The 21370-nt window shown below is 42.4% G+C and overlaps 6 protein-coding genes across 16 annotated transcripts; all 6 read right to left on the bottom strand.

Annotated features, from left to right (window-relative positions):
• Nucleotides 1-58: 58 nt before the first annotated feature.
• LOC108077596 (lipase 3-like) lies at nucleotides 59-1495 on the bottom strand. The gene is made up of 3 exons (XM_017170989.1): nucleotides 1340-1495; nucleotides 546-1271; nucleotides 59-451 (listed from the first exon to the last, which is right to left on the bottom strand). Exons 1-3 carry the CDS (start codon nucleotides 1493-1495, stop codon nucleotides 59-61), a joined length of 1275 nt encoding a protein of 424 aa, XP_017026478.1.
• Nucleotides 1496-2240: 745 nt separating this feature from the next.
• Mco3 (Multicopper oxidase 3) lies at nucleotides 2241-4519 on the bottom strand. Its single transcript, XM_017171088.3, has 3 exons — nucleotides 4489-4519; nucleotides 2540-4365; nucleotides 2241-2483 (listed from the first exon to the last, which is right to left on the bottom strand). Exons 1-3 carry the CDS (start codon nucleotides 4517-4519, stop codon nucleotides 2241-2243), a joined length of 2100 nt encoding a protein of 699 aa, XP_017026577.2.
• A 134-nt stretch (nucleotides 4520-4653) lies between these two features.
• Sodq (Sodesque) lies at nucleotides 4654-6280 on the bottom strand. Of its 2 annotated transcripts, none has more exons than XM_017170991.3 (3): nucleotides 5954-6280; nucleotides 5061-5282; nucleotides 4654-4995 (listed from the first exon to the last, which is right to left on the bottom strand). In XM_017170991.3, the coding sequence occupies exons 1-3, from the start codon at nucleotides 6212-6214 to the stop codon at nucleotides 4669-4671; spliced, it is 810 nt and encodes a 269-aa protein (XP_017026480.1). In that variant the 5' UTR covers nucleotides 6215-6280; the 3' UTR covers nucleotides 4654-4668. The 2 variants fall into 2 exon arrangements, with proteins under 2 accessions (XP_017026480.1, XP_070142978.1); XM_070286877.1 differs by having other exon boundaries at nucleotides 5061-5285.
• A 1025-nt stretch (nucleotides 6281-7305) lies between these two features.
• On the bottom strand, nucleotides 7306-8953 carry LOC108077898 (protein FAM98A). Its single transcript, XM_017171437.3, has one exon. It carries the CDS (start codon nucleotides 8829-8831, stop codon nucleotides 7494-7496), a length of 1338 nt encoding a protein of 445 aa, XP_017026926.1. The 5' UTR covers nucleotides 8832-8953; the 3' UTR covers nucleotides 7306-7493.
• Nucleotides 8954-9902: 949 nt separating this feature from the next.
• Nucleotides 9903-14818, bottom strand: Lnk (SH2B adapter-like protein Lnk). 8 transcript variants are annotated; one of them, XM_070286712.1, is made up of 4 exons: nucleotides 14533-14818; nucleotides 12946-13588; nucleotides 11204-12502; nucleotides 9903-10623 (listed from the first exon to the last, which is right to left on the bottom strand). In XM_070286712.1, the coding sequence occupies exons 2-4, from the start codon at nucleotides 13453-13455 to the stop codon at nucleotides 10252-10254; spliced, it is 2181 nt and encodes a 726-aa protein (XP_070142813.1). In that variant the 5' UTR covers nucleotides 13456-13588; nucleotides 14533-14818; the 3' UTR covers nucleotides 9903-10251. The 8 variants fall into 8 exon arrangements, with proteins under 8 accessions (XP_070142813.1, XP_017026811.1, XP_017026810.1 ...); XM_017171322.3 differs by having other exon boundaries at nucleotides 11204-12517; XM_017171321.3 differs by having other exon boundaries at nucleotides 11204-12532.
• Nucleotides 14819-15604: 786 nt separating this feature from the next.
• Nucleotides 15605-21210, bottom strand: SppL (signal peptide peptidase-like protein). Of its 3 annotated transcripts, none has more exons than XM_017171369.3 (7): nucleotides 20932-21210; nucleotides 17383-17866; nucleotides 17191-17331; nucleotides 16934-17125; nucleotides 16418-16871; nucleotides 16232-16352; nucleotides 15605-16167 (listed from the first exon to the last, which is right to left on the bottom strand). In XM_017171369.3, the coding sequence occupies exons 2-7, from the start codon at nucleotides 17705-17707 to the stop codon at nucleotides 16099-16101; spliced, it is 1302 nt and encodes a 433-aa protein (XP_017026858.1). In that variant the 5' UTR covers nucleotides 17708-17866; nucleotides 20932-21210; the 3' UTR covers nucleotides 15605-16098. The 3 variants fall into 3 exon arrangements, with proteins under 3 accessions (XP_017026858.1, XP_017026859.1, XP_070143125.1); XM_017171370.3 differs by having other exon boundaries at nucleotides 17191-17316; nucleotides 20932-21209; XM_070287024.1 differs by lacking the exon at nucleotides 20932-21210 and adding an exon at nucleotides 17936-17952.
• Nucleotides 21211-21370: the final 160 nt, after the last annotated feature.

Below are 21370 nucleotides of genomic sequence, written 5' to 3' on the forward strand. Positions count from 1 at the left end.
TTGAAAATAATAAAAGATAATATAAATAATATAATTTAAATAATTTTCATTAACGGACTCAGTTTATATTAGCCTCATATTCGTTCATTATGGCTATAATGGGATCATTAATGTACCGACGCACCTCCCAGTTGTTGGCGAAATCCCCGTGATCCCACAGCTCATCCTCCATGTGGTGCATCACCTTGTTGGGCAGGGTGGCCGCCAATCGGAGGACATCCTCCACAGCAGCCATATCATCGTTGTCCGAATACCACAGATGCATTTTACTTGTAATCAGCTCAGTGGGATAGTCAGGTATCGGCGTTTCCTCTCCATAAAGTTTAATATTCTTTTTGGTGCCAAAGTCAAACTGTCGGAAGTTTCCCGATTGATGCTCCTGCATGTAGTGCAGGATTTGATCTGTGGATACCCCAGCGGGCATGACTCCAGATATGACAGCATTGGCGGTCTGAAGGGGATTACAAAAATGTAATAATTAAAGTAAATATGATGAGTTTATAAAATCTTATAGGTTACAATCTATAAGGGAAACATTAACCCACCTTATTGGTTCGTCCTTGGTCCTCTGTGGTCTCCTCACTGCTGCTGCAAAAACCGGAAACAATTGAATTCGGTCGGCAGATATTATACAATAAAGCCAATACGAAATCGTTGTGTGGCAAAAACTCCTGAGAGCAGAAGAGCGTCGAGTATAGGTTGTTGAATCCTAAATAAGGGGACAAACTATTGACCATAATGTCATCCATGTGATCCATAAATGCAACCGGAGCCAGCAGGTGAGACGTCTTGATCTTGTCGTTATACTCAGGCCGCGAGGAGGTTAAAACCAGCATCACTGTGGTGCCCTGGGAATGGCCCACATAGTGAATGCCCTCCTGACCCAACCCGTTCTCCGTGGACAATGTATAGTCGATGGCAGCGGCGATGTCAAAGTATCCAATTTCGTGCCAGCTGAAGCGCCAGAAGTTAGGATTTTTTAGGGACAGAGAGGTATGGTTCTTCGAGTATCTATTTCCACGAGCATTGCCCAACCAGACATCGTAGCCCGCATCGGAAAGGAGGAATGGCAGGCCATCATCCGGTCCCAAGCTTGGCCAGACATCAGAGCTGCCAAAGAGGCCATGCTGAAGGAAGGCAATGGGTCGCTTTTCATCCTGATTCTGTAGGTTGTGGGAGTAGGGAATCCGGAAGAGACTGATAATATAGCCATCTTCAGTGGTTACATAGTGACGCTCGGCTGGGTAACCATGCTCTTCAATGAAGTCAATCTGTAATACAGTTAAATAATATATAATACCATAGTAATTTAATTGCTTCTTAGTAAACTTATATTTACCGTGGTAGGTGCTTTGGCAAATGATAAATGAGCATCGGGATTGTTGAACAGTTGATAGAAATCGGTAACATTTGCAGGATTTCCGTCGTTGGCCAAAGGGGCACCTCGGATAATGCCCACTAAAATGGTGAAGACTGCGATGTGATATGCAGACATTTTGGAACAGAACTAAGGCGAAAATACAGAGTACCTGGGCTTTATAAAGACTACCGTTCGCCCCTTAAATTAAGTGGTCATATTGATAGGGAATGCTGCTAATGAGGCAATTAAACTCAAGTGCTGGTATTATCATAAACTTTCTTATAGAAAAGTGGGAAAATATTGAAAAATTAGATTATTTTCCAAATTTGCTAGACAAAGTTCTGGATATATAATATTTAGTTTCCCTTCAAAATTTGAGGATTAACTCGTATAGGTTAATATTTATTGTCATTTTAGTACGCAGTTTGAATTTCCCAATTAGTTTTTTATTTGACCCAATGGAATTAATGAATTTATAATCGATTATCGATGGTTTGCTGATTATTCAAGTATAAATAAAGATATGAGGAAAAGCTATTGTGTACTTTCAAACAAAGCTATAATCTGGACATACCTTAAGTTATATAAAGAAGTACTTTTCTGCTTGATAAGTTCTAAGAAATTGTAATAGTATCTTACCGTTCAATTTTGATCAAAAATATATATTAGATATTTAAACCACTTAGAAATCAGAAGCACAAGATTTGTATTTATTAAATAAATAAATAAAATAAATAAATATATAGTTTTCAGTAATTAAGAAAGAGGAAACTTACAAAAACCATAATAATTAATTGCCTAAATGGCTTTAATAAATATTTCTAATAAATAAGTACATATTTTCTATGTTTTTATAAGCAAAAATTCACTATAGGTCAAATTAACAACGCACTCGGGCTGGAATGGTTTTCATCTGATGATCTTCGCCTATTTTTAGAACCGCCACCATTCCCTGGACAGCATGAGCCTCGATATGACAGTGATATAGCCAAAAGCCAGGATTGTTTGAAAGGAAGCGAACGATGATGTAGCCCAGACCAGGAATCTGAACCGTGTCCTTGGCCACGGCAGCGCTGTCATCCGATAAGCGAGCCAGGCGGCCCCTACGATCAAGTTCTCGTATCTACAAAAATGTAAATAAATTATTTAATTTCAGATAATGCTTTTTAAACCACTCACATTTCGCAGATCGTTGAGATTTCCCAGAACCGCTTGTCCCACCAGCCGGAAGGTATGGCCATGGATGTGGAACGGATGCGTGTTGTCCATATAGTTGGCCACTACCATTTCCAAAGGACGATAGGCTGGCATTCGGATCACATTGACACACTCACAGAGTTCCCTCTCACATCTCCGCCCCTCGGCAGCCAGGGAGCTCTTGTTGCAGAAATAACCATCGTCCTGGTAGAGATGCCTGCCCTGCAGCAAGGATATACTCGGCGAGTTGTACGATATATCGTCGATCTGGAAGAGCATCTCTCCATTTGGTGCCATTTGAGAGCCGAAGCTGGAGTAATAGGTGACGAACTTGGTATAACGAGACCAGGGAGCAAGGTCCAGGGATCTCAAGGCCACCGTTCCCACGTTGTTGTCCTTGTCCAGCGATTGACGTAGGGATGAGGAGCCCGAGGAATTGAAAGAACTAAAGCGATAGTCGTTGACCAAAATGAGATCTTCATTCGAAGTCCTGCCCTTCGGGTTATCCAGTATGCTGCCCTGCGGCAGCTCAGTGCGAGCCGATCCCCGGTAGCTGAGTACTGCTCCCTGATAGAGATTGCGACCCTCGCACTGCTCATAGCCCCGGATACGTATCCAATAGTTCTTGGCATACTGATTGGCCTCCAGTACAAAATCAAATCGCTCGGCGGATGTAAGGAAGAAACCATCGGCCAGCACTGGCTCTATATCATTGCCATCGGTGCTGAGGATCAGGAGCTTGTGCTGTTCGATGGAGAATTCCACGGGACAATTGGCGATGCCATTGAGTATTACCCTCATCCTGTAGCGGTAGCCAGGAGTAACCCGTAGCCTCTCGTAGCGATGACGATTGTCGTTATCCGGTAACTGGTTGAGATGATTGCGTCCCTTGCCGTTAACCAGGATGTTCCGCACGTCCTGCAGGTTGGTGTCATAAAATATATCCTGCACCATTAGGGTGTGCTCCACCAGATCATAATCATAGAGCTGGGCATGCTGATTCTCCTGCCGTGTCTGTCGGACAATTAGAGCTCCTGCCACTCCAAAGCCCCGCTGCCAACCCACATGACTGTGGTACCACAACGAACCACTGCGATCCACCTGGAACTCGTAGCGCTGCACCTCGCCCGGTTGTAGGGGATATTGGGTGATAAACGGAGCTCCGTCCATTTCAGGCGAACGCTTCATGTGGACACCGTGCCAATGCATCGCAGTGGGTTCACCCAGATAATTCAGGACATCCACCACCACTGTATCGTTTTCACAGAGCTCTATGGGAGGTCCTGGCACCATGCGATTCACGGCCATCACTGGATTGGGCACACCGTCCCCGAAGATGCAATGCTCCGCGGCACAAGCCCTGTCGTCGTACTGACACCTCTGGCACTCTGGTCCAAGTCTCTGGTAATTGTGAACCACCAGTTGGTAGTAGCAGTTCTGGGACTGACCCTGCTGGCAGACTCTCCGGCAGGGATGGCGATCAAAGTCCCCGAAATTGGCCAACTCCATTTGGCTGTAGTCGTTCTTTAGATCCAAATCCAAGGAGGAGGAGGGTTTTCCCTTAGTGGTCTTATTCCGCGACCAGGGGAACGAAGGCCACTCGAATTTAACCTCAGGGGAAACCTCATTTAAGGACTCTGCCTGAAGCTGGACAAGGCTAAGCCCAATCAGTATCACCAACAGCCAGGGGCTGGAAAGACTTTTACTTTCGCGTTTGGACATCGCGAACCGCAACGGACAACTGGCACCTTGGTTGACGGGCAATCGGCGAAGAAAGTTTTTGGCCAAAAGGGCGACCCAGACCTTTGCTCATGCGCCGCACGTAGCGTCCATTAAAGCTGAGCTGAATTTGATAAGCCCGATAATATCGTAACGATCGGGAACGTAATGGTAAATGGAACGCTTAAGCAGTCGTAAAAAAAACGATCTACTTTTAATAGGAATATTAAGCAAGGTAGACATAATTTTAGTGATAAATTTAAATTATAAATAATATTAAAAAATTAATGTAAACTTGTCACTTAAAAATCAAAGCCAATAATCAAAGCTTCCCCTCTGGAATTATAAAGAATATTTTATTACAATACATATAAAATTATGTAAAATATAATTTAAATCTCAGCCGGTGCTGCAGATGCCGCTGGAGGTGCTCCAGTGGCCATACCTCCGGAACTGGTGGCCGTGCTCATCAGACTGATCACTCCACAGGCAATAACCGGACCCACTGAGTTCTCCTCGTTCTGATAGGCCAAGGCATTGGGCATTGCCTGGAGCGAGGATGAAAAGACCTCCGCATTTAAGGCTGTATTCAGATCAATAGCTTTGCTGTGGATCACAATGGATCGTCCAATGATACCATTAAAGCCAAACAACTGCAAGTAGAGGCTCTGGAAGACCGCAGAGATGCTGCCATCATCCTTGGTGTCCACGTTGCCAAGCTAGGAATATATTTCAGTTAAAGATAGTTTCTGTAAATCTATGTTTAAGATCCTTGGCGTCTTACAAAATTATTGGGAAACTGTCCGCCCGTTGACTTGCAGCCATCACTCAGATCCCCAAAGGTGTGGATGTGCAGAGCATGTTTTCCAGGTGGCAATCCCGTAACATTGATGGTCACCTTGATATCCGAGTTATAGGGCAGCTGCAGAAAGGAAATCATGCCAGCCACGCCCGCTCCCTCTCCATCGCCCATTAGTTTGGCACCAGCCTGCCATTGGGGCACCAACTGCTGGTGAAAATAATGGGGAATTATTGCGAAATTGTTCAGAAATTGTAGTAAATTTATTGAAATTATGAAAATACAGGAAGGAAGCTAAGTTCAGGAAGCCGAAGTTTGTTTACCATTGCTTAATCGACTTGGCTTCTGATGCTGATCAAGAAAATATAGGGCTTTAAATGACGTATTCACTGCCTTACAATCATCTGCCCAAAATTATAATACCCTTAACTGGCATAAAAATAATTTAATTTAATTTATAAATTGGAGTACACAAAAAACATGCCTATGATACAATATAAAATATAATGGGTTTCAAGATCAAACAAATTAAACGAATTATGCATTCGTACATTTCAAATTAAAGACTCAACAAAAAAACAAACAATACTATTTAAAATAAATTTAAGTATTTAAATAGTGTTTGATGTCATTAAATAATTAAGTAGTTGTTTAAAAAAAACGTGCCAAAGGGGGATTTCTTTTAATAGAATTAATGCTGAATAAAAAATAGTTGTGGGAAAACTGCCAGACAAAGAAGATAGTTAGTTAATTGAGTGAGTAATTTACTAAAGCAACATACAAATAAATAAATAAATTAAATAAATAAACAACTAAATATATAAACATATATAATGCAAAATAAATTTAATATGGTTATTAAAATGTTATAAGCTCACATAAGTATATCCCAAATAAGCAGGTTGTGGTGGAAGCAGAGGTCCTAAAAGTCCAGCAGATCCCGGTATACCCGCAGGACCTCCCAGCGGCACTGTCAACCGCTCGTACCGCTTCACCTTGGTGCCGGACACCACTTTGATGCCATCATCGAAGCGAGTCACATTCACCGGACGTAGACGATCGAGCAGATTTTGTGCACTGCCAGGCACAAAAACGAATCCATTGCCAATTACCAGCGCCAGAATCAGTTTAATGAGCATTTTTCACAAACTCGCAATGTGTTAGAGAATATCGAGAATACAGGGAACTCTCACTACCTCTCGGATCTGGGGCTTTGGATGAACTGATCCAAGCCCCGGGCTTGGCCTATCCATGATGACTTCGACACGGTTTTCATGGCGATTGACCACGTTAATTGTCACCGTCGCTGTGGCTCGGAGAGCGGAGTGGATCTGGTCAGTAGTAGTGGGGTGGCGATATAGCCGTATCGCCGGCACAGTTGATGACTAGATTGGACGCTAATGGCGATTGAGTGTCGCGTGTGTGCTTGATGCTTGGTTAGCCCTCCCATGGGCGTACTTCTGGTGGGGATTGGGGGCAAGACCGCAGTACACTATTGAGATGTTTAAAAACTAACTACACTTGACAAATTTTAACTACAAAATTAACAGTTTGAAAAGAACTTGAATGAGCTTAAAAATGTTTAAAAAATAACTTGAAACTTATAAGTCTGAGCCTAATATTTTCATTAATGAAATTGAACCCCTTAAGTTAAAACATTATAAATACATTTCCGACATGAGACCACCTACAATGCTTAAACTAGTTCATCAATAGGGCATTGAAAGTGTAAAATGTAACCTAATTTCCGGAAAGTCACGCGAGATTTGCTTATAATGTTGGCTCATTTATTACATGACAAAGAAAATCATCATTAATTGAATAAATATTAAAAATAGGCATTGTTTATTGAATAAATAATAAGCACACAAAAATCTAACTAGTTTATTAAGCCCATTAATTAAATAAATCGTAACCTAAATCTTAAAAAGTCTACAATTATCTAGTAAGCCGGAGACTCCTTAAATTCAAAACTCATAGTTTTGTAAAACAGTTCCTTATAAAACAGCTCACTAGTGGCTTGTTTTTAATTGTTGCTTGTTTTTAACACCTTTTGCTTGTTTTTACCACTTAAAAAACTAAGTTTTTTCAATTTACAATTATAAATTATAAATATAATTGCAATAAACCCACCAACACTATTATATGCAGACATCAGCTAATCGCAAACCCAATGAAAGTGAAAATAGTTAACCCAGATATTCCAAAAAACGGCAATCGACACGCGAGATTTGCTTGGCATAGAGATGACATATATAGTTTATTTTTTTTAAATGGCGTCCATTTGCAATTATAAACAGATTCATCCGGTTTAGCAATAAATTAAACTGGGTTATGTGTGTGCGGAAAGGGGTAAGTTATAAGAGGATCAGTCGTTGTAGGTCTCCCAGTTGCTGGCTTCAAATCAGGTATCGAAACTCATCGATAGCCGCCTCGATGGCCTCCGCGTCCACCATGGCCGCCATGTCCACCACGTCCACCTCCTCGTCCTCCACCGTTCCATCCTGTTCCCTGGACACGTCCACTGCCGCCTATCCATTGCTGGTCGTTCCGATCCTGACTTCGATCGCGTTGGTTTTGAGAGTAATGTTGCTGCTGCTGCTGATGCTGCTGCTGATACTGCTGCTGATGCTGTTGTTGCTGCTGCTGAGGTTGCTGCCAATTACCTCCGCCGCCTCCTCCTCCGCCACCGCCTCCTCCTCCTCCACGACCGCCCCTGAAGTTGCCACCACCGCCACGCCCGCCTCCTGGTGGACCACCAGCCCTCTGCTGCTGCCAGGAGGGCATTTCAGGCGGCGGCGGAGCATGCTCGTTGGCCCGACCACCGCGATCCGGAACGTGTCCCATGACATGCTTCTGGATCTTCGAAGCCGTATTCTTGCGGACATTTGCCGAGCTAGTCTTCTCTATGATGGCCAAGTCAGAGCGGGCGGCCAGCAGGGCCACCAAGTCAGTTTGATTGCCGCCGACTCTGAACTGGTCCAGCTCCCGCATCTTGCGCTGGAACCGCTCTGTTATCTCATTTGCACGCTGGCGCATCGTTTCCGACCACTGAAAGCTCTGCACGGTGGCCTCCAGTCGCGTGGTCATCATCTGCCGGCGCAGATTATACTCCGCCTCCAGTTCGCGGTGCATGGACTCCAGCAGACGCCAATTTGCATCGGTCAGAGGCTTCTTCAATTTCAGCAGCGGCTCGCTGACCACCAGGCGATTGGTCTGCTTCAGCTTCTGGTCCAGACGAGGCGTAATCTGCTCGAACAGCCACTGTGTGCTGATGTTCTGTGGCAGCTCGCCCAGCTGCAAATCCTTGGCCAGCTGTTCCACAACCTGCTGCACATTGGAGTCACTGGCCTTGCTCCGTTTGCAGGGCGGAGCCCCCACGGGCTGGGCCTTCAGCAACATCTTGGTGGTCATCAGCTCTGAGGTAAGGTACTCCAGCAGCTGTACCAGCGCCTCCCTGCTCCGGAATCTTTCCTCCATCGCACCGGAAACAAGACAGCGATAGGGACAGCCCAGTTCGGTCAGCAGCAGACCAAGCTCAAAGGTGAACTCGTCGTGATCCCCACTGCCGGAGCTGACCCGCTCGTCCGTCTTGCGCAGCACATGCAGTTCGTGGGCCAGCCAATGGATGACGGCCCGCAACTCGGGGCTACCGATTCCGGCGTCCAGCGCTCGGCTAAGGTTCTCCTGCTGCAGGCAGGGTCCGCTGTAGGCCAGCGCCTGCAGCGAGTCCACCACGTCCAGTTCGAGCTCCATTTCCGGTTTGATTTTCACTCTTTAAAGTGTCAATTTGACTTTTTTTCGGGAAATATTAATATTTCGTTGACCGGCAAATGAAACATCGATAGTGGAAGCAGTGTTACCAGATGCCAATTTGGGTTTCCCCTTAAAAAATCCCAACAATACCATAGTGATGCCAAAACTTGGCAGTGTTGTCAAGTCATATCATTTTTTTAACTTTCAAAATATTTGAAATGTTTTTTTAAAAAATTTTAAATAATAAATAAATAAAGACTTTTCCCCCTAAATCCCCTTAAGACGTATAAAAACCGAGAAAAATTTAGTTGAAAATTTTAAACATTGTAGGTTTACTTTATTTTTGAAAAAGTTTTCAAAAATAAGATATACCTTTATAGCCAATTATTATACATTACTATTTTTCAATTTCAATTACTATTTTTCAATTTTTATATAAAAGTTGAGTAACAACTGTTATATTTAATTTTTAAAATAATAATTTAAAATAAAGATTATTCTGCAAATTAAAATCTGTGATTTCTACCGAGATCTACAATCATTTATAAGTCTAATAATCATCGAAAATGCACCATTTAAAATATTTTTAAAGCACTAGTAAGTAAAAAAAAAAATTAAATATTTAACGTTTCTATTTTAAATGCAAACTAAGACAGATTATTATGAATCAAAATTCAGTAAACATAAAACTTCCTTATAGTCTAAAAATAAATACGAAAGAAAATACAAAAATGTTAATCTTTTGATTTCGATTGGATCAAATAATATTAAATTATAAATTAAAATTATATTAAAAATTATACAACATACAAAAGAATAAATATAACCCAATCATACCCAAAACCCACTATTTATCATCACTTTCCATTGAAATCTAATGAATTTATGTCAAAAATCCTTTAAATAAAAATCAACACTTATTTATTTACTTTTACATAACTTCATTTATTATAGTTTACCAATTTCAATATATATATTTATGTATATATACTTTATATTTATAAGTATAGTATATATATGTATGTATTTTTTTGTAAAGCAGGAAGTTTTAGGATTCGCTTGAGTTGCACCTTTGGCGCCACAAAAATCTTATATTTTGTCGATTTGCATTTTGTTTTTTTTTTTTTTGTTTTACGTTTTCTGTTTTCCGTTACTATACATACAACATTGATGTACTTAAAATGAACACACACATTTAGCTATATAATGTATACATATTATTCAGTTACTTCATGTCTTCCAAAAAGAGGTACTAACTTAGATAGAAACGAGTAGGAAAGAAAGCTATTAAAGCAGACAATTGAACGAAAGAAAAATAAAGAAAAAACACAAATTTTCTCTCCTTCGGGACAATAAAAATGGCACAAAAATTGATTCCGCATGGGAGAACCACAACAACAACAACAACAACAATCCGAACTTAGGTGAAGCTGTACTGATTATCAACGGCCCGTCCAGTGCATTCGGCGCCTCCCCCTGAACCCGATCCACCGCCGACAGCACCGCCGCTGTTGTTGCCACTGTCGCTGGGATGACGCGATTGTCCCGCCGGATGCTGCTGCTGCTGGTGATGATGGGCGGCCGCCTGCAGAGAGGCATTCGAGGCCCGCAGATGCGGCTGGTCCAGAAAGCTCTGGCCGGCGGCCGGCGGCGATCCGTGCACGGTTAGCGTTGTGGGATCCAAATGGAAATAGACTTGCTCCGGAAAAAAGACGTGTGTTGGCTCCTGTGGCAGTTCAATTTCATTTGTCTTTAGGCGAACACTAAGATTCATGGTAATCACTTCGTTGCACTGTGGGTCGAAGGAGAAAAAGATGGGAATGATTAGTTAATAATATAATTTTAAAGAGTAGCTGGGGGTGTGGTGAAAAATGTGGCATGCAACAATCAACTCAAGCATTCAAACTTAAGAACACAGGAAATAATTTAAGTTATTGATTGTAGTCTCTTTAAATGATCTTTCCAAAATGATAAATATAAATTAGGGTTTATTAAGAAAAAGACAAAAATAAATCTATAAGAAATCAAGCTTAATAAAAGTAAAGAAATTTATAGAAAACACAATGATTTAACCTTATTTCCTTTTTGTTCTTTAAATAGTTTTTAAGCAGTTTACGTTAAAAAACAAATGATCTATAATCTGGGCTTGGAATGAACATATACCAAAGGAATTTGGCAAAATTACTAGATTAGATTGCATTTACTAGACTTGATTTACTAATTTTTCAAATCTTTGAAGATTTCTTTGGATGCCACTCATTCATCAATACCTTTCACAGTTGCAATGAAATGATAAGAACTTAACATAAATCAAAGTAAAATAAAAAACCATCACTGACACTGAATTGACTCCAAAATTTTGGCTATCTCACATGTCTCGGCGACGGATGGCCACCGCCAGCAGCTCCCGCTCCCGATCCCGCTTCATTCGATCGCGATCCCTGTCCATTCATGTTGCCATTTCCATTGGATCCTCCACCCAGATCGTTGAGCTGTCCGGATTCGTGAGTCGATCCTCCGGAAGAGGCCGATGTGGGATCGTTCAGTCTGCTGTTGTTGTGCACCCAGTCGGTAAGCGTGACATCCGAGGTGCCGCCCGATTCCAAGGGTATCGGGTTGTGGCGGAAATGTTCGAGCATCTCCTGGATCGAGGGGAACCAAAGGTGTTGCACCCGGCACTGACCCTTCTCCGAGATGGTGAGCCGCAGGTGTTTGGCTCGCCCCTGGAAGTTGAAGGTCAGAACGAACTCTCCGCGTCGCGTTTCGCTTTGGCGGACCAAAAAGTAACCATGTCCAGCTGCCTCGGACTGTAGAACCATGCGTGCCGCTTCGGAGCGCGTCAGTGTGCCATGGAACCAGGGGAACAAGCTCATCTCGGCGGTCAGGTCCGCCACATTCACGTCCGCTTCATTCTCAGCGAGCTCAATGCCATCAAAGTTGCTTGAGGCCGACAAGCGCTGCTCCCCTCTGTGCGGTCTGACGGGTATATCCGGCGGACCTGAGGGCGGAGTGGTGCCGAGTTCGTTGATGGCATTCAAGTCGCTGGCGGACGTTGCACCTCCCTGGCCCAGGGCACTGTCCGCCGACAGGGACGAGGCCAGAGGAGCACCCACAAGATTCCCGTTGGAGCCGCCCTGCTGGTGGTACTGCGGATTCTGTATGGCCCCAATGGGATTGGGACTCGGATTCGGGTTTGTGGGCGACGTTTGCATGGCCGCCGCCATAACGCCATCCGATTCGATCAGTGGCTGTTGCGTGGGCGGCGTTCGCATGCAATAGCGGATGGTGGCCAACCAGCTGCGCATCTCCTCGGCATTCTCCGCCTCGATCACGTATTCCATGTTGTTGTCCGCCTTGAGGACAAAGGTATTCAGCCTGTCGGGCATCTCCATTTCCGTAGTTTCACGCGCCTCCGAGATGAGGAAACAAAAGACTCCACTCCGGGGCTTCGTGGACTTGGGTGGCGTGTAGAACTCAAGCATATATCCGCCGACTGCTTTCACCAGAGCCAATCGACATTTCTCCCACTTCTGAGAGCCCGTCGGCTGGTCGAGACTCTCTGGCGTCAAGTTGTTTACGATGCCCTCCTTGCGGCATTCGACCACGATCTTGGCCAGCTTGGTTTTGCTCTGCTTGCTGCCTCCACCGCCGCCGTCCACGTCGTCGGAGTTCTTGTGGAAGAAGGCCTGCATCAGAGAGAACTTGGAAAGTTAAAAGGGGTATGGACAATATAGACGGAGTTTCCGACTATCAAAAGCCCGGTATTCCCATAGCTAAGGAGCTATTTCAAGCTTTACATGCTATAGAAGAAGTTCTTCATAAATCTTGATATAAACTTGAGTTATCAGCCATCGGAATTCTGCATTAAATGCCAAGAATGTCAAAGTGAATGTGCTTATCTGTAATTTATACTTTGCGAGTCTGTTGATATCTTTTATCAGCCCGGAACACGACAGTTGGATTATATGGCATTATCAGGAAATATGCGGATGTCTTGAATGATTCAAATAAATGTTTAAGGCTTTAAAATTTAGTATATAATAAAACTAAACCCTATAATGATGTCTGTGAGGTACATCTTTACCCTAAAATAAGATTATTATCCACGACTCACCTTGCCCTTGCGCAGTCCCTTAAAGGAGAGTCGCCTCAACAGAGACTTGGAGAGCAGTCGCGGCACCTCATGCTCCTCATCAAAGTCCAGTGACCCGGCGCCCGTCTTCAGGGTACTTCGCCGCCTAAAGAACTCTGTGTCATAGTGCGCCGAGAAGGATTCCACAAACTTCTGGGCAAAACTTCGGTGCTGTATGTTACGCGCTTCCTCTGGCGGCAGATTGCCATTGATGTATGTGATGCAGGCCTTGGCGAAATCAGAGGCTGCCACCCTGGCATGCCGTTCGCAGAATTCCTCCCAGCTGGTGCCACCGTACGCGTAGGAGGACACGCCCATGGCGTTTCCGGTTCCAATTGGCGCCGGAATGAGGTCGCTGCCACCAGCCACTGCCGCTGCCGCCGCCGCTGCCGAAGATGTTCCCAGGCTGTGATGGCTGCTAGCCGATGTGGGTCCAATGTATCCGCCCGCGCTAAAGGCGCTTGAATTGGCTCCGGTGCTGTTGCCGCCCATCTGACCAGGATAATGGCCCGCCAGCGGTTGCTGCTGTTGTTGTTGTTGTTGGTGTTCCTGCTGCCTCTGTCGCCGGCGGTTCAGGTTCCGTTTGCTGCACGAGTTACCCAGCTGGAGTCCGTTTCAAAAAGAGCTGCAATGGAGACAAAGGTGCTGCTGGGGCTTAGTCATTCGGATTTCAGGGGAAAGATTAGTAGCAGGCTCATGTGTAGGTAGATGTATCTTCTTGCAGAATGCTTGAGCATGCACATTTTGGGATACTCTTAAATTTGAATATATTTTGGGAGATACAAATATTATTACTAAAGAATATCTTTCTGTTACATCCTTTTCTTAGTTTATATAATAAAAAGAATATGAATACGCTATACATGAAAAAGGATATTATTTATTATGAATACTTTAAAATATATGTGGATTATTAAGGCATAAAAAACAAATTTTACCAGAATGACAAATTTGTTTTCTAATTTTGGTAATCAATTTCGAGTGTCTGACTCACAGGATTAAGTTAAAAAACAATGATAACTTCACAGTTCCGCTAAAGTGGGGAATTTTAGCGCCACTATGAATGTAAGAAATTTGATAAGATCGAAATTAATAATACATTCACAAGAATAAATGTATGAATTTAACAATTTATTTTAGACTTCCTTGATTTAAGAACGAAAAATAACAAACATATGTAAATATATATTCTTAAGACGTAATTGTTTAAATAAATAAATTAATTTCCTTATTACTGACATGTTTTTCTAGGTTCTTGTTTACAATTAAACTATTGCTAAATTAAAATCCCAAACAAAAATCAACTTCATCTTTTTAATCCTTTTTTTCTTTCCACCGACAATGAAAAACAAAACGAAAACAAACTTGCGGCGTAGCCCACACAAACACAAGCGCGCACTCCCCCGTACGCGCACACGCACACACACACCCACACCCGTGCGGCGGTGAAAAAATTTCCCACAGGAATTTCCACGCCTACGCCACATCCGCATGCACCTTGACCTGGCAAAGGAATCGCGTCCTGGCCATATTGTTCGAGTAACACTAATCAATGACGCCAAAACTTACATCGGGGATTGAAAGTGGTCTAAATGCACGGCATCTTCTTCAACATTTATTTTTTACACAAATTGCATGTTATCTCGCTCGCACACTCACACACTAGGACGCACTGCAGACTGCTCGAAATATATTCTTTTGCGTTGTTGTTCTCGGGTTTCAGGTCATAATTGTACGCCGCGCGCGAATCTCAAGCTGCAGTCTGCTTTTAATATTATTTAATTCTGGTTTGTTTTTATTTTTTTGCGATGTAAAACGGAAAATTACTCGGAGAGTGCGGTGTGACCGTTGGACTGTCCGTCCATAATACCGAAAAGCGGCAACTGGTCACACCGAGTTACCGGCGCTGCCAGTCGAGAGGGGAAATGAGTTTTTCCCAGTTTTCTGCCTGTGAATACCCAAATTTATGAAATAAATATACGAGAAAATAAGATTTTCTGTTGAAAGAGTGGAAAATTAGAGTTAAAGTAAAGGAATTATCATAAAGCTGTGTTGCCAGATCGCGTGAAGAAAATTGCGGTCTTGTGCCAAGGTGGCCAGACTGCACATGGAATATATCGTACGATATTCAATTCAAAAAAGTACCGTTACTTAAAAAATTCTATTAAACTTTTATTATACGTTTTAGGAATTTATAAAAGCGACATTTTTCTTTGTCTATAAGGAAAAACAACAAATTTTTGTTTAAATCTCACATTTTTATTGTTTCTATACGTTTCGAAATTGCATTTACTTATAATTAATATGTAACTATCGTTTCCATATGCGTACAGTAATTATTTATTGTTAGCTGCATTAAATGTAAATAATTAAAATTCTTGAAACTTAATTGTTGTGAAACACACGCAGTGCAACAGTTGTTGTCTATCATTAATCTTTATTTTGTTGATTTATTGTTTGCAACGAACACATGCATTTTGGCAAAATATTTGATTGTGAGAGTGGGCGGTGAGGGGGAGTGGTGAAGGGCAAAGGATAAGGGAGAACACCGACGGAGGACGGAAATGGGCGTGTGTGAAACGGAAACGCGAATTAATGTGTATGAAGGCGAGCTTACTAACTATTATTTGTTGCATGGTGGTTTGTTATCAATACATACGTATATATATTCTCATCGTTATGCATTATCAACTTAAGTATATTTACAGAACATTTTGCCCGGAACAGATTTGTGAGTGTGTATGATGATTGGATGCGGCTAAAATTCGAATCTCAAACTGTTTTCTAGGCTCTCGCTATCGTTTACAGATATAAACTATGAACTGTAACTAATATTTCGCTTGATCTTTGCTCTACTCGCTAATTATCTGCATGATTTGAGACTTTAAAGCCAATCTGAATGAACTATGCAATTAGAAAACCTTTCGCTTATGCTAAAAACTATAATTACTCGGTTTTTGCTTTTATTTCACTATGAAAACGAGGATCACCTAACTTAAAACGAAACTTAGTTAAGTTGAGTTAAAAAATACATACTCAATACGTTATGTAAGAGACAAACGTTAGTATTAGATCTTATTTATGTGTGTTTTTCTTCAATTTGTTTGTTTTTCTTTGCTTTTAGATAGAGTACACTCAGACTTCCAGTTGTTTTGATGGTTGTTGCGCGATAAAGGGTTCGCTCCACATGCGACGCAGGTCGCCCTGCAAGACAAGAACATTATCGATATAGATATAGGTTTGGGAAGCAAGAATCTATAGACAGTACCTTCAGATAGGCCATCAGCAGGAGGGGCAATAACGTAAACGGCACCAGATACAGCAGTGCCGGCTGAGCCGCCTTGAAGACCTCGGAGCTAACCGTTGCCGTTAGCAGACCCAAGAAATAACTACGCGAAAATGTACAATAAATATAAAATAAGAAAAAATACTTCCAACAGATATTTTGACTCACCCCAGTAAGGAACAATGAAAGTATGTCAGCCGGGAGCCAACTCCCCTGGGTGGCGACAATGTTGGATCCGAGGTGACGCCCTGCGACTTCTTGTACGCATCATACCGCAGGACGAAGCACAGCAGCAGTCCGGGCATCACCACATCGCCGAGGCCCAGCATGGAAAAGTGACCCGTATTGTGAATGCTGGGGAAGACCAGCTTTCCAGGCAGATTCAGCTTCGGTGTGTCCCGCACAATACCGCCCAAGTTCAACTTGCGAGCCACGATGCCAACTGGATTTTCCGCTGGTCGCGTGGCCACCTTAACCATCACGTTGGTGCTGAAGATGTACGAGGAGAGGAATACCCAGAAGACGTCGTAGATGAGCAGGCCGGTCAACAGCAGCGTGGACACCTTCAAGCTGGGCAGACGCACAAATGCAATGAAAGCCACACAAAGGCCCATTCCCATAGCTGAATATAGAAGGAAAATATTATTATCACAAATAATTGGTAAATTTTAATTCAAATCTCACCATCCATCAGCAGCCAGTGGCCGGTGAGCACCCAGATGCACACAATAGACACGGAGAGCGTAAAGCTAAAGAGCTCCGCTGCCGTGAAACGGCCACAGATGCCGAAGGAGAAACGCTTGCCGTCCGTGCACGGCCGAATGATGTACTGACACATGGGCAGGAGCAGGAAGGCTAGCGCCACGGTGGCAATGACTGTGAGGGGATAAGGGAAATAAATAATGAGTATTGTATTTTATCCCAAAGAAGGTTATACTCACTGGCTGTGCAAACTGCAAAGAGCAGCTGCATCGAGTCAAAGAAGAAGAACATGATGAGCAGTGATATGGAAGCTCCGAGGGGCAAACATAGGGCATGCATCGTGTCCAGGGTGGCGAATTTATCCGCTGTGAAAAAGGAAACTTAGAATGCATAAAATTTCCCCAGTATTTTCTGTTGAACTTCACACATACTTGGCTCCTTCTCGACATGCTCGCCGGTGAGTAGGTTGGTCATCGACTCGTTGCGCTTCTTCTGCTCCCGTTCGCGGGCCTCCTGCTCGATGTTGAGGGATCGAAAGCTACCGTATACGATCAGCAGCATCGAAATGAGGCAGGTGGAGACGCGCGACGAGTCCATTACACTCGATACTGTCCAGTGGAGTTCACGGTACTCTCCGCCAGCTCCGCCGCCACCCGCTGCTGCTGCCGCCGCCGCTGCTGCACCGCCACCGAGATTGCCGGCACCCACAGTTTGCGCTCCCAGACCGCCGCTGCCGCCGGCGCCGCCGTGCGACATGCTCCCTCCGGATCCTCCGGATGGTATCCGCTGATAGGCTCGGGCTGGTCGCTGCTCTGCCCGGGCTCCGGTTTTATCGGTGAAGTTCAGATAGCTACTCCGCTTATCAGTCGACCTGCGCCGGGTTTATCGCGTTTTATGTCGCTGCGCCGCTTCAATCTAAACACGGATGAAAAGTGAAATTTATTTTGGTTTATTGATTTAGCGATAACGGTTCTGTTTATTGACCTTATCGCAGGTAACCCCCAGCTGATGCGCCGCTTGTGTTTGCCTCCCAGAGGTTCTTTAGACAGCTGCGATTAGGGGTTTTTTTTTCGGAACACACACTCCACTCCGAAGGTTTCTTTTCCACGACTTTGTCTAAAGTCGAGCTCGGAAGCCTTGGGGTCAACTTTCACACCAGCACACACGAATTAGGCAACCAAAATAAATAATGGCGTTCTAAGCACTTGGAAAAAAACGAGTCGAATGTATAGGGTGATATATAATAACATCTGTACTGCTATATCATAAATATACTCATTTTTATTTAATATTTAAATTTTATAATTAAGTAGAGGTAAATGTTTAATAACAATGTATGAATTTAAGTTGTTTTAGTTAAGAGATAAAATTTTTACAATGCGTATTTAAATGAATTTAAAGCAATGCATAAAAAGAGATCAATAAAAGGCTTACGATTATTTTCGAATTAAATATATTATTCAGTTAAATGTGCAATATATGTACATACATACATATGTATTGATATCTATGCAGGTTTTTAACCTTTAATATTTACTAATAGATAGGATAGATAAGATTCGACATTGGCAATAAAGGCAATGGGTTTTTCCCTGTTTCCCCATATATATCAATAATAAACGATATATGTATATATATAAATCCAATAAAATGTATCATAGAATACTTGAGAAATTTGTTTGATTTTGGATTGTTACTCAGGTGTTTAATAATCAATATTTACACAAGTAGAATTCAACACCCCGCATAGGTGACCCTCGGCTTTCAAGGGAAAAAGTGAAAACGAAGCTAATTAAACACTAGTTTTGCTACGTAAACTGTAGGTTCGAATCGAAAATGTATAGCTTATAATATTTAATGTTCGATTATACAGAGAAACCAAAACTAACTCATTTCGGAGAATGTTTACTTTACACAGTTATAAAATTAGCGGGACCAATGGCAATGCATCCATGCACATGTTCATATCAAATAAACAAATATATATCAGGTCTATATATAGAAACTTTATTTTATTTCCTTCCCATTTCATTTTTACAGGGGTACACTGAGGAAATGGGCAAAAGCATTTAAATTGGATAAAAAAAAATATATATAAATAAGACATCTATAATGAAATTTTTATAAAAAAAATTTTGTATGTCTATCCACATCTAAAATAATTTGCAACTAATTTGATCATAAACAATAAACAGAGTTTTTCACAGTGTTTATCACCCATTCCTTGCTAACATACGGTTTCGTTATGCCTCTGCCCTAAGGTAAAAATAACAAGTGGAACCTGTGTGAAATACTAACAGTTTGTCCACATGGGATTTACCTTGCAACAACAATAACAATTAACCGTCTAGAAAAGGGCCATAAAAGACTAAGAAATTAGAATAAATTATAAAAGCGTTACCCAGTTTCCTACGCTGCCAATTCCATTGTTATTGCCACAAATGCTACAGTATTTTCACACACACACACACAGACCTCTGCCCCACTCGCACACCCACGCCGCCGGGTTGTTGCACTTGGGGAATGTTAAGGCGCTGTTATTAGCGTGGCGCTCTGTTAACTCGCTAATGATAATAAGAGTCAGTTGTTGTTGTTGCATGTTGCCAAGTGCCGTTGCTCGCACTACTTCATGTTGTCTGCATGTTGCAAAAGCTGCACTGGTATCCGTAATTGTGTTTGTGTGTGGAATGCAAATGATTGAAATTATGTACACCAGCGGTTAAATGTCTATATCATAATTGAGCTTCTAAAATGATCGCAATAGGGCTGATTTAAACTAGAGATTAAATTTGAGAGCTAATGATCATTAGAAAGATTTTATTGGAAATTATTCTATTGTCTCTATTACTTTTAATAGCCACTAATCTAATGCACACAATTGTAAATATGTGTGTTTCTACGACTGTGACGGTATTTGTCCCCCTTTTTCCTGTCTTCTTCTCTCTCCCTCTCGCTCTCTGGATGCAACAATTTAAGTTTCCCACACACTGCAAATAACAGACAAAGAGGTGGGGGGAATTGTTAACGAGCGCTAATTAGAATTTAATTATGTGAGGGGTGTAAAGTTACACTCTCCAGAGGTGACACACTCTCCAGAGGTGGAGACTTTTCACAGCTTAAAGCGGTTACCGAACGTGAACTACATAATTGGCCAAACTCATTGAGAAAATGCCGCTCACATCACACCAACACCAACACACTCGCACGCACACACAAACACTTTCTAATTCGAAACGCCCCGAAAAGGGGGAACAGAAATAAAAGAAGTACCAGGCAATTGGATTTGTAACTGTGAAAGTGAAATTTGCCAAGATACAGGGAAGGAGCAGGGGCGTTGCAAGGGGGGATGCATGACAGGGGGAGTACACTAGTTTTGTACACAAAACTACAGTTTAATTAAGACACATTTAAAAAACCAAATACTTCTAATATATAAAATAACTAAGCCTTTGCAATAAAGCTTAAGATCATAAAATTTTAAACCTTAAATAATATTCTATAAAATCAGTATCTTAAAAAATAGATAACGATGTGTTTACTGTTGTTTTTCACTGTGTACTGGACGCGGAACGACTAAAATCAAGTGCGTAAAGTAAGCGAAAAAGTTTAGTTGTTTTCCATTATGCAAACGGGGAAGGGGGTGGTGCAGAGAGGCAGGGGGCAAAGACAGGCTTTGCAGCGCTTGAGAAATTTTTATACGAATGGAGCTTAGGCTGCGCTTTAAGGTTTTTTTTTGTCGTTTCTTCGTTTATGGTTACACTCCACTTCATTTCACAAAACTCCAACTTCGCTCCACTGCGTAACAAAATTACAAGACACACACACACACATACATGTACTTGTGTATACATATATACACTTGCAGCGCAGCAAACAACAACAACAATGAAAGGAGCAGCGAAGGGAAGGGGAAAAAAGACTTGACTTGAATTACACTAACAAAATATACTCCCTCAGTATTTGGGGGACTTCTCGCTTACTTTGCTTCACATTCACTTTCGCATTTGGCTGTATTTTCCTCTGCTTCTGCTTTTTTGTTTTTTCTCTTGCACCGATTTTCCTTTTTTCTTCGCGAGAAAACTGTCTGCTCCGCTACATTTTCACGCGCTTTTCACAGCCCTGGTGATGGAGGCCCGTTTTTTCTGCACATTTTCACGAGTTCTTTTCGACGGCCGCTGTTTAACGTTGGACAACCATTTAAAAAATGTATTTATTAGTAACTAATCGCGGTGTTGTTTTTGTTGTTTTTCGCAGTGTGCCCGGCGGGTCTTCTGGGAAGAAAACCCGAATTTTCCAATGCACCTGGCCACATAAAGGGGTTTAAAAATTGGCTATTTGCCGTGGATCGAACCTTTTTGAGATCTGGTACTTTTGGTCGCTGGGACCGAAAAGTCTGGCAACTCTGGTTAGCTGGGACCG

This window comes from Drosophila kikkawai, chromosome 3R (genome assembly GCF_030179895.1).
Source record: "Drosophila kikkawai strain 14028-0561.14 chromosome 3R, DkikHiC1v2, whole genome shotgun sequence".
In the NCBI taxonomy this organism is placed as follows: Eukaryota; Metazoa; Arthropoda; class Insecta; order Diptera; family Drosophilidae; genus Drosophila; species Drosophila kikkawai.

Bases quoted from the DNA above. Each gene is read 5' to 3' on its own strand.
- LOC108077596 (XM_017170989.1), bottom strand. From the start codon at position 1,495: ATGTCTGCATATCACATCGCAGTCTTCACCATTTTAGTGGGCATTATC. The intron at 1,272-1,339 runs GTAAATATAAGT...ACTGTATTACAG, and splicing joins TTGCCAAAGCACCTACCACG to ATTGACTTCATTGAAGAGCA. The intron at 452-545 runs GTGGGTTAATGT...AATCCCCTTCAG, and splicing joins ACCAAGGACGAACCAATAAG to ACCGCCAATGCTGTCATATC.
- Mco3 (XM_017171088.3), bottom strand. From the start codon at position 4,519: ATGTCTACCTTGCTTAATATTCCTATTAAAA. The intron at 4,366-4,488 runs GTAGATCGTTTT...GCGGCGCATGAG, and splicing joins GCTTAATATTCCTATTAAAA to CAAAGGTCTGGGTCGCCCTT. The intron at 2,484-2,539 runs GTGAGTGGTTTA...ACATTTTTGTAG, and splicing joins ATCTCAACGATCTGCGAAAT to ATACGAGAACTTGATCGTAG.
- Sodq (XM_070286877.1), bottom strand. From the start codon at position 6,214: ATGCTCATTAAACTGATTCTGGCGCTGGTAATTGGCAATGGATTCGTT. The intron at 5,286-5,953 runs GTGAGCTTATAA...TATTTTCACCAG, and splicing joins CTTATTTGGGATATACTTAT to CAGTTGGTGCCCCAATGGCA. The intron at 4,996-5,060 runs GTAAGACGCCAA...ATATATTCCTAG, and splicing joins GACAGTTTCCCAATAATTTT to CTTGGCAACGTGGACACCAA.
- LOC108077898 (XM_017171437.3), bottom strand. From the start codon at position 8,831: ATGGAGCTCGAACTGGACGTGGTGGACTCGCTGCAGGCGCTGGCCTAC.
- Lnk (XM_017171321.3), bottom strand. From the start codon at position 13,455: ATGGGCGGCAACAGCACCGGAGCCAATTCAAGCGCCTTTAGCGCGGGC. The intron at 12,533-12,945 runs GTGAGTCGTGGA...TAACTTTCCAAG, and splicing joins AGGGACTGCGCAAGGGCAAG to TTCTCTCTGATGCAGGCCTT. The intron at 10,624-11,203 runs GTGAGATAGCCA...TTCGACCCACAG, and splicing joins GCCATCCGTCGCCGAGACAT to TGCAACGAAGTGATTACCAT.
- SppL (XM_017171369.3), bottom strand. From the start codon at position 17,707: ATGTCGCACGGCGGCGCCGGCGGCAGCGGCGGTCTGGGAGCGCAAACT. The intron at 16,353-16,417 runs GTGAGTCAAAAT...ATTTTCGCGTAG, and splicing joins TTTCATTGTTCCTTACTGGG to TTATTTCTTGGGTCTGCTAA. The intron at 16,168-16,231 runs GTACTGTCTATA...CTTGTCTTGCAG, and splicing joins TGCTGATGGCCTATCTGAAG to GGCGACCTGCGTCGCATGTG.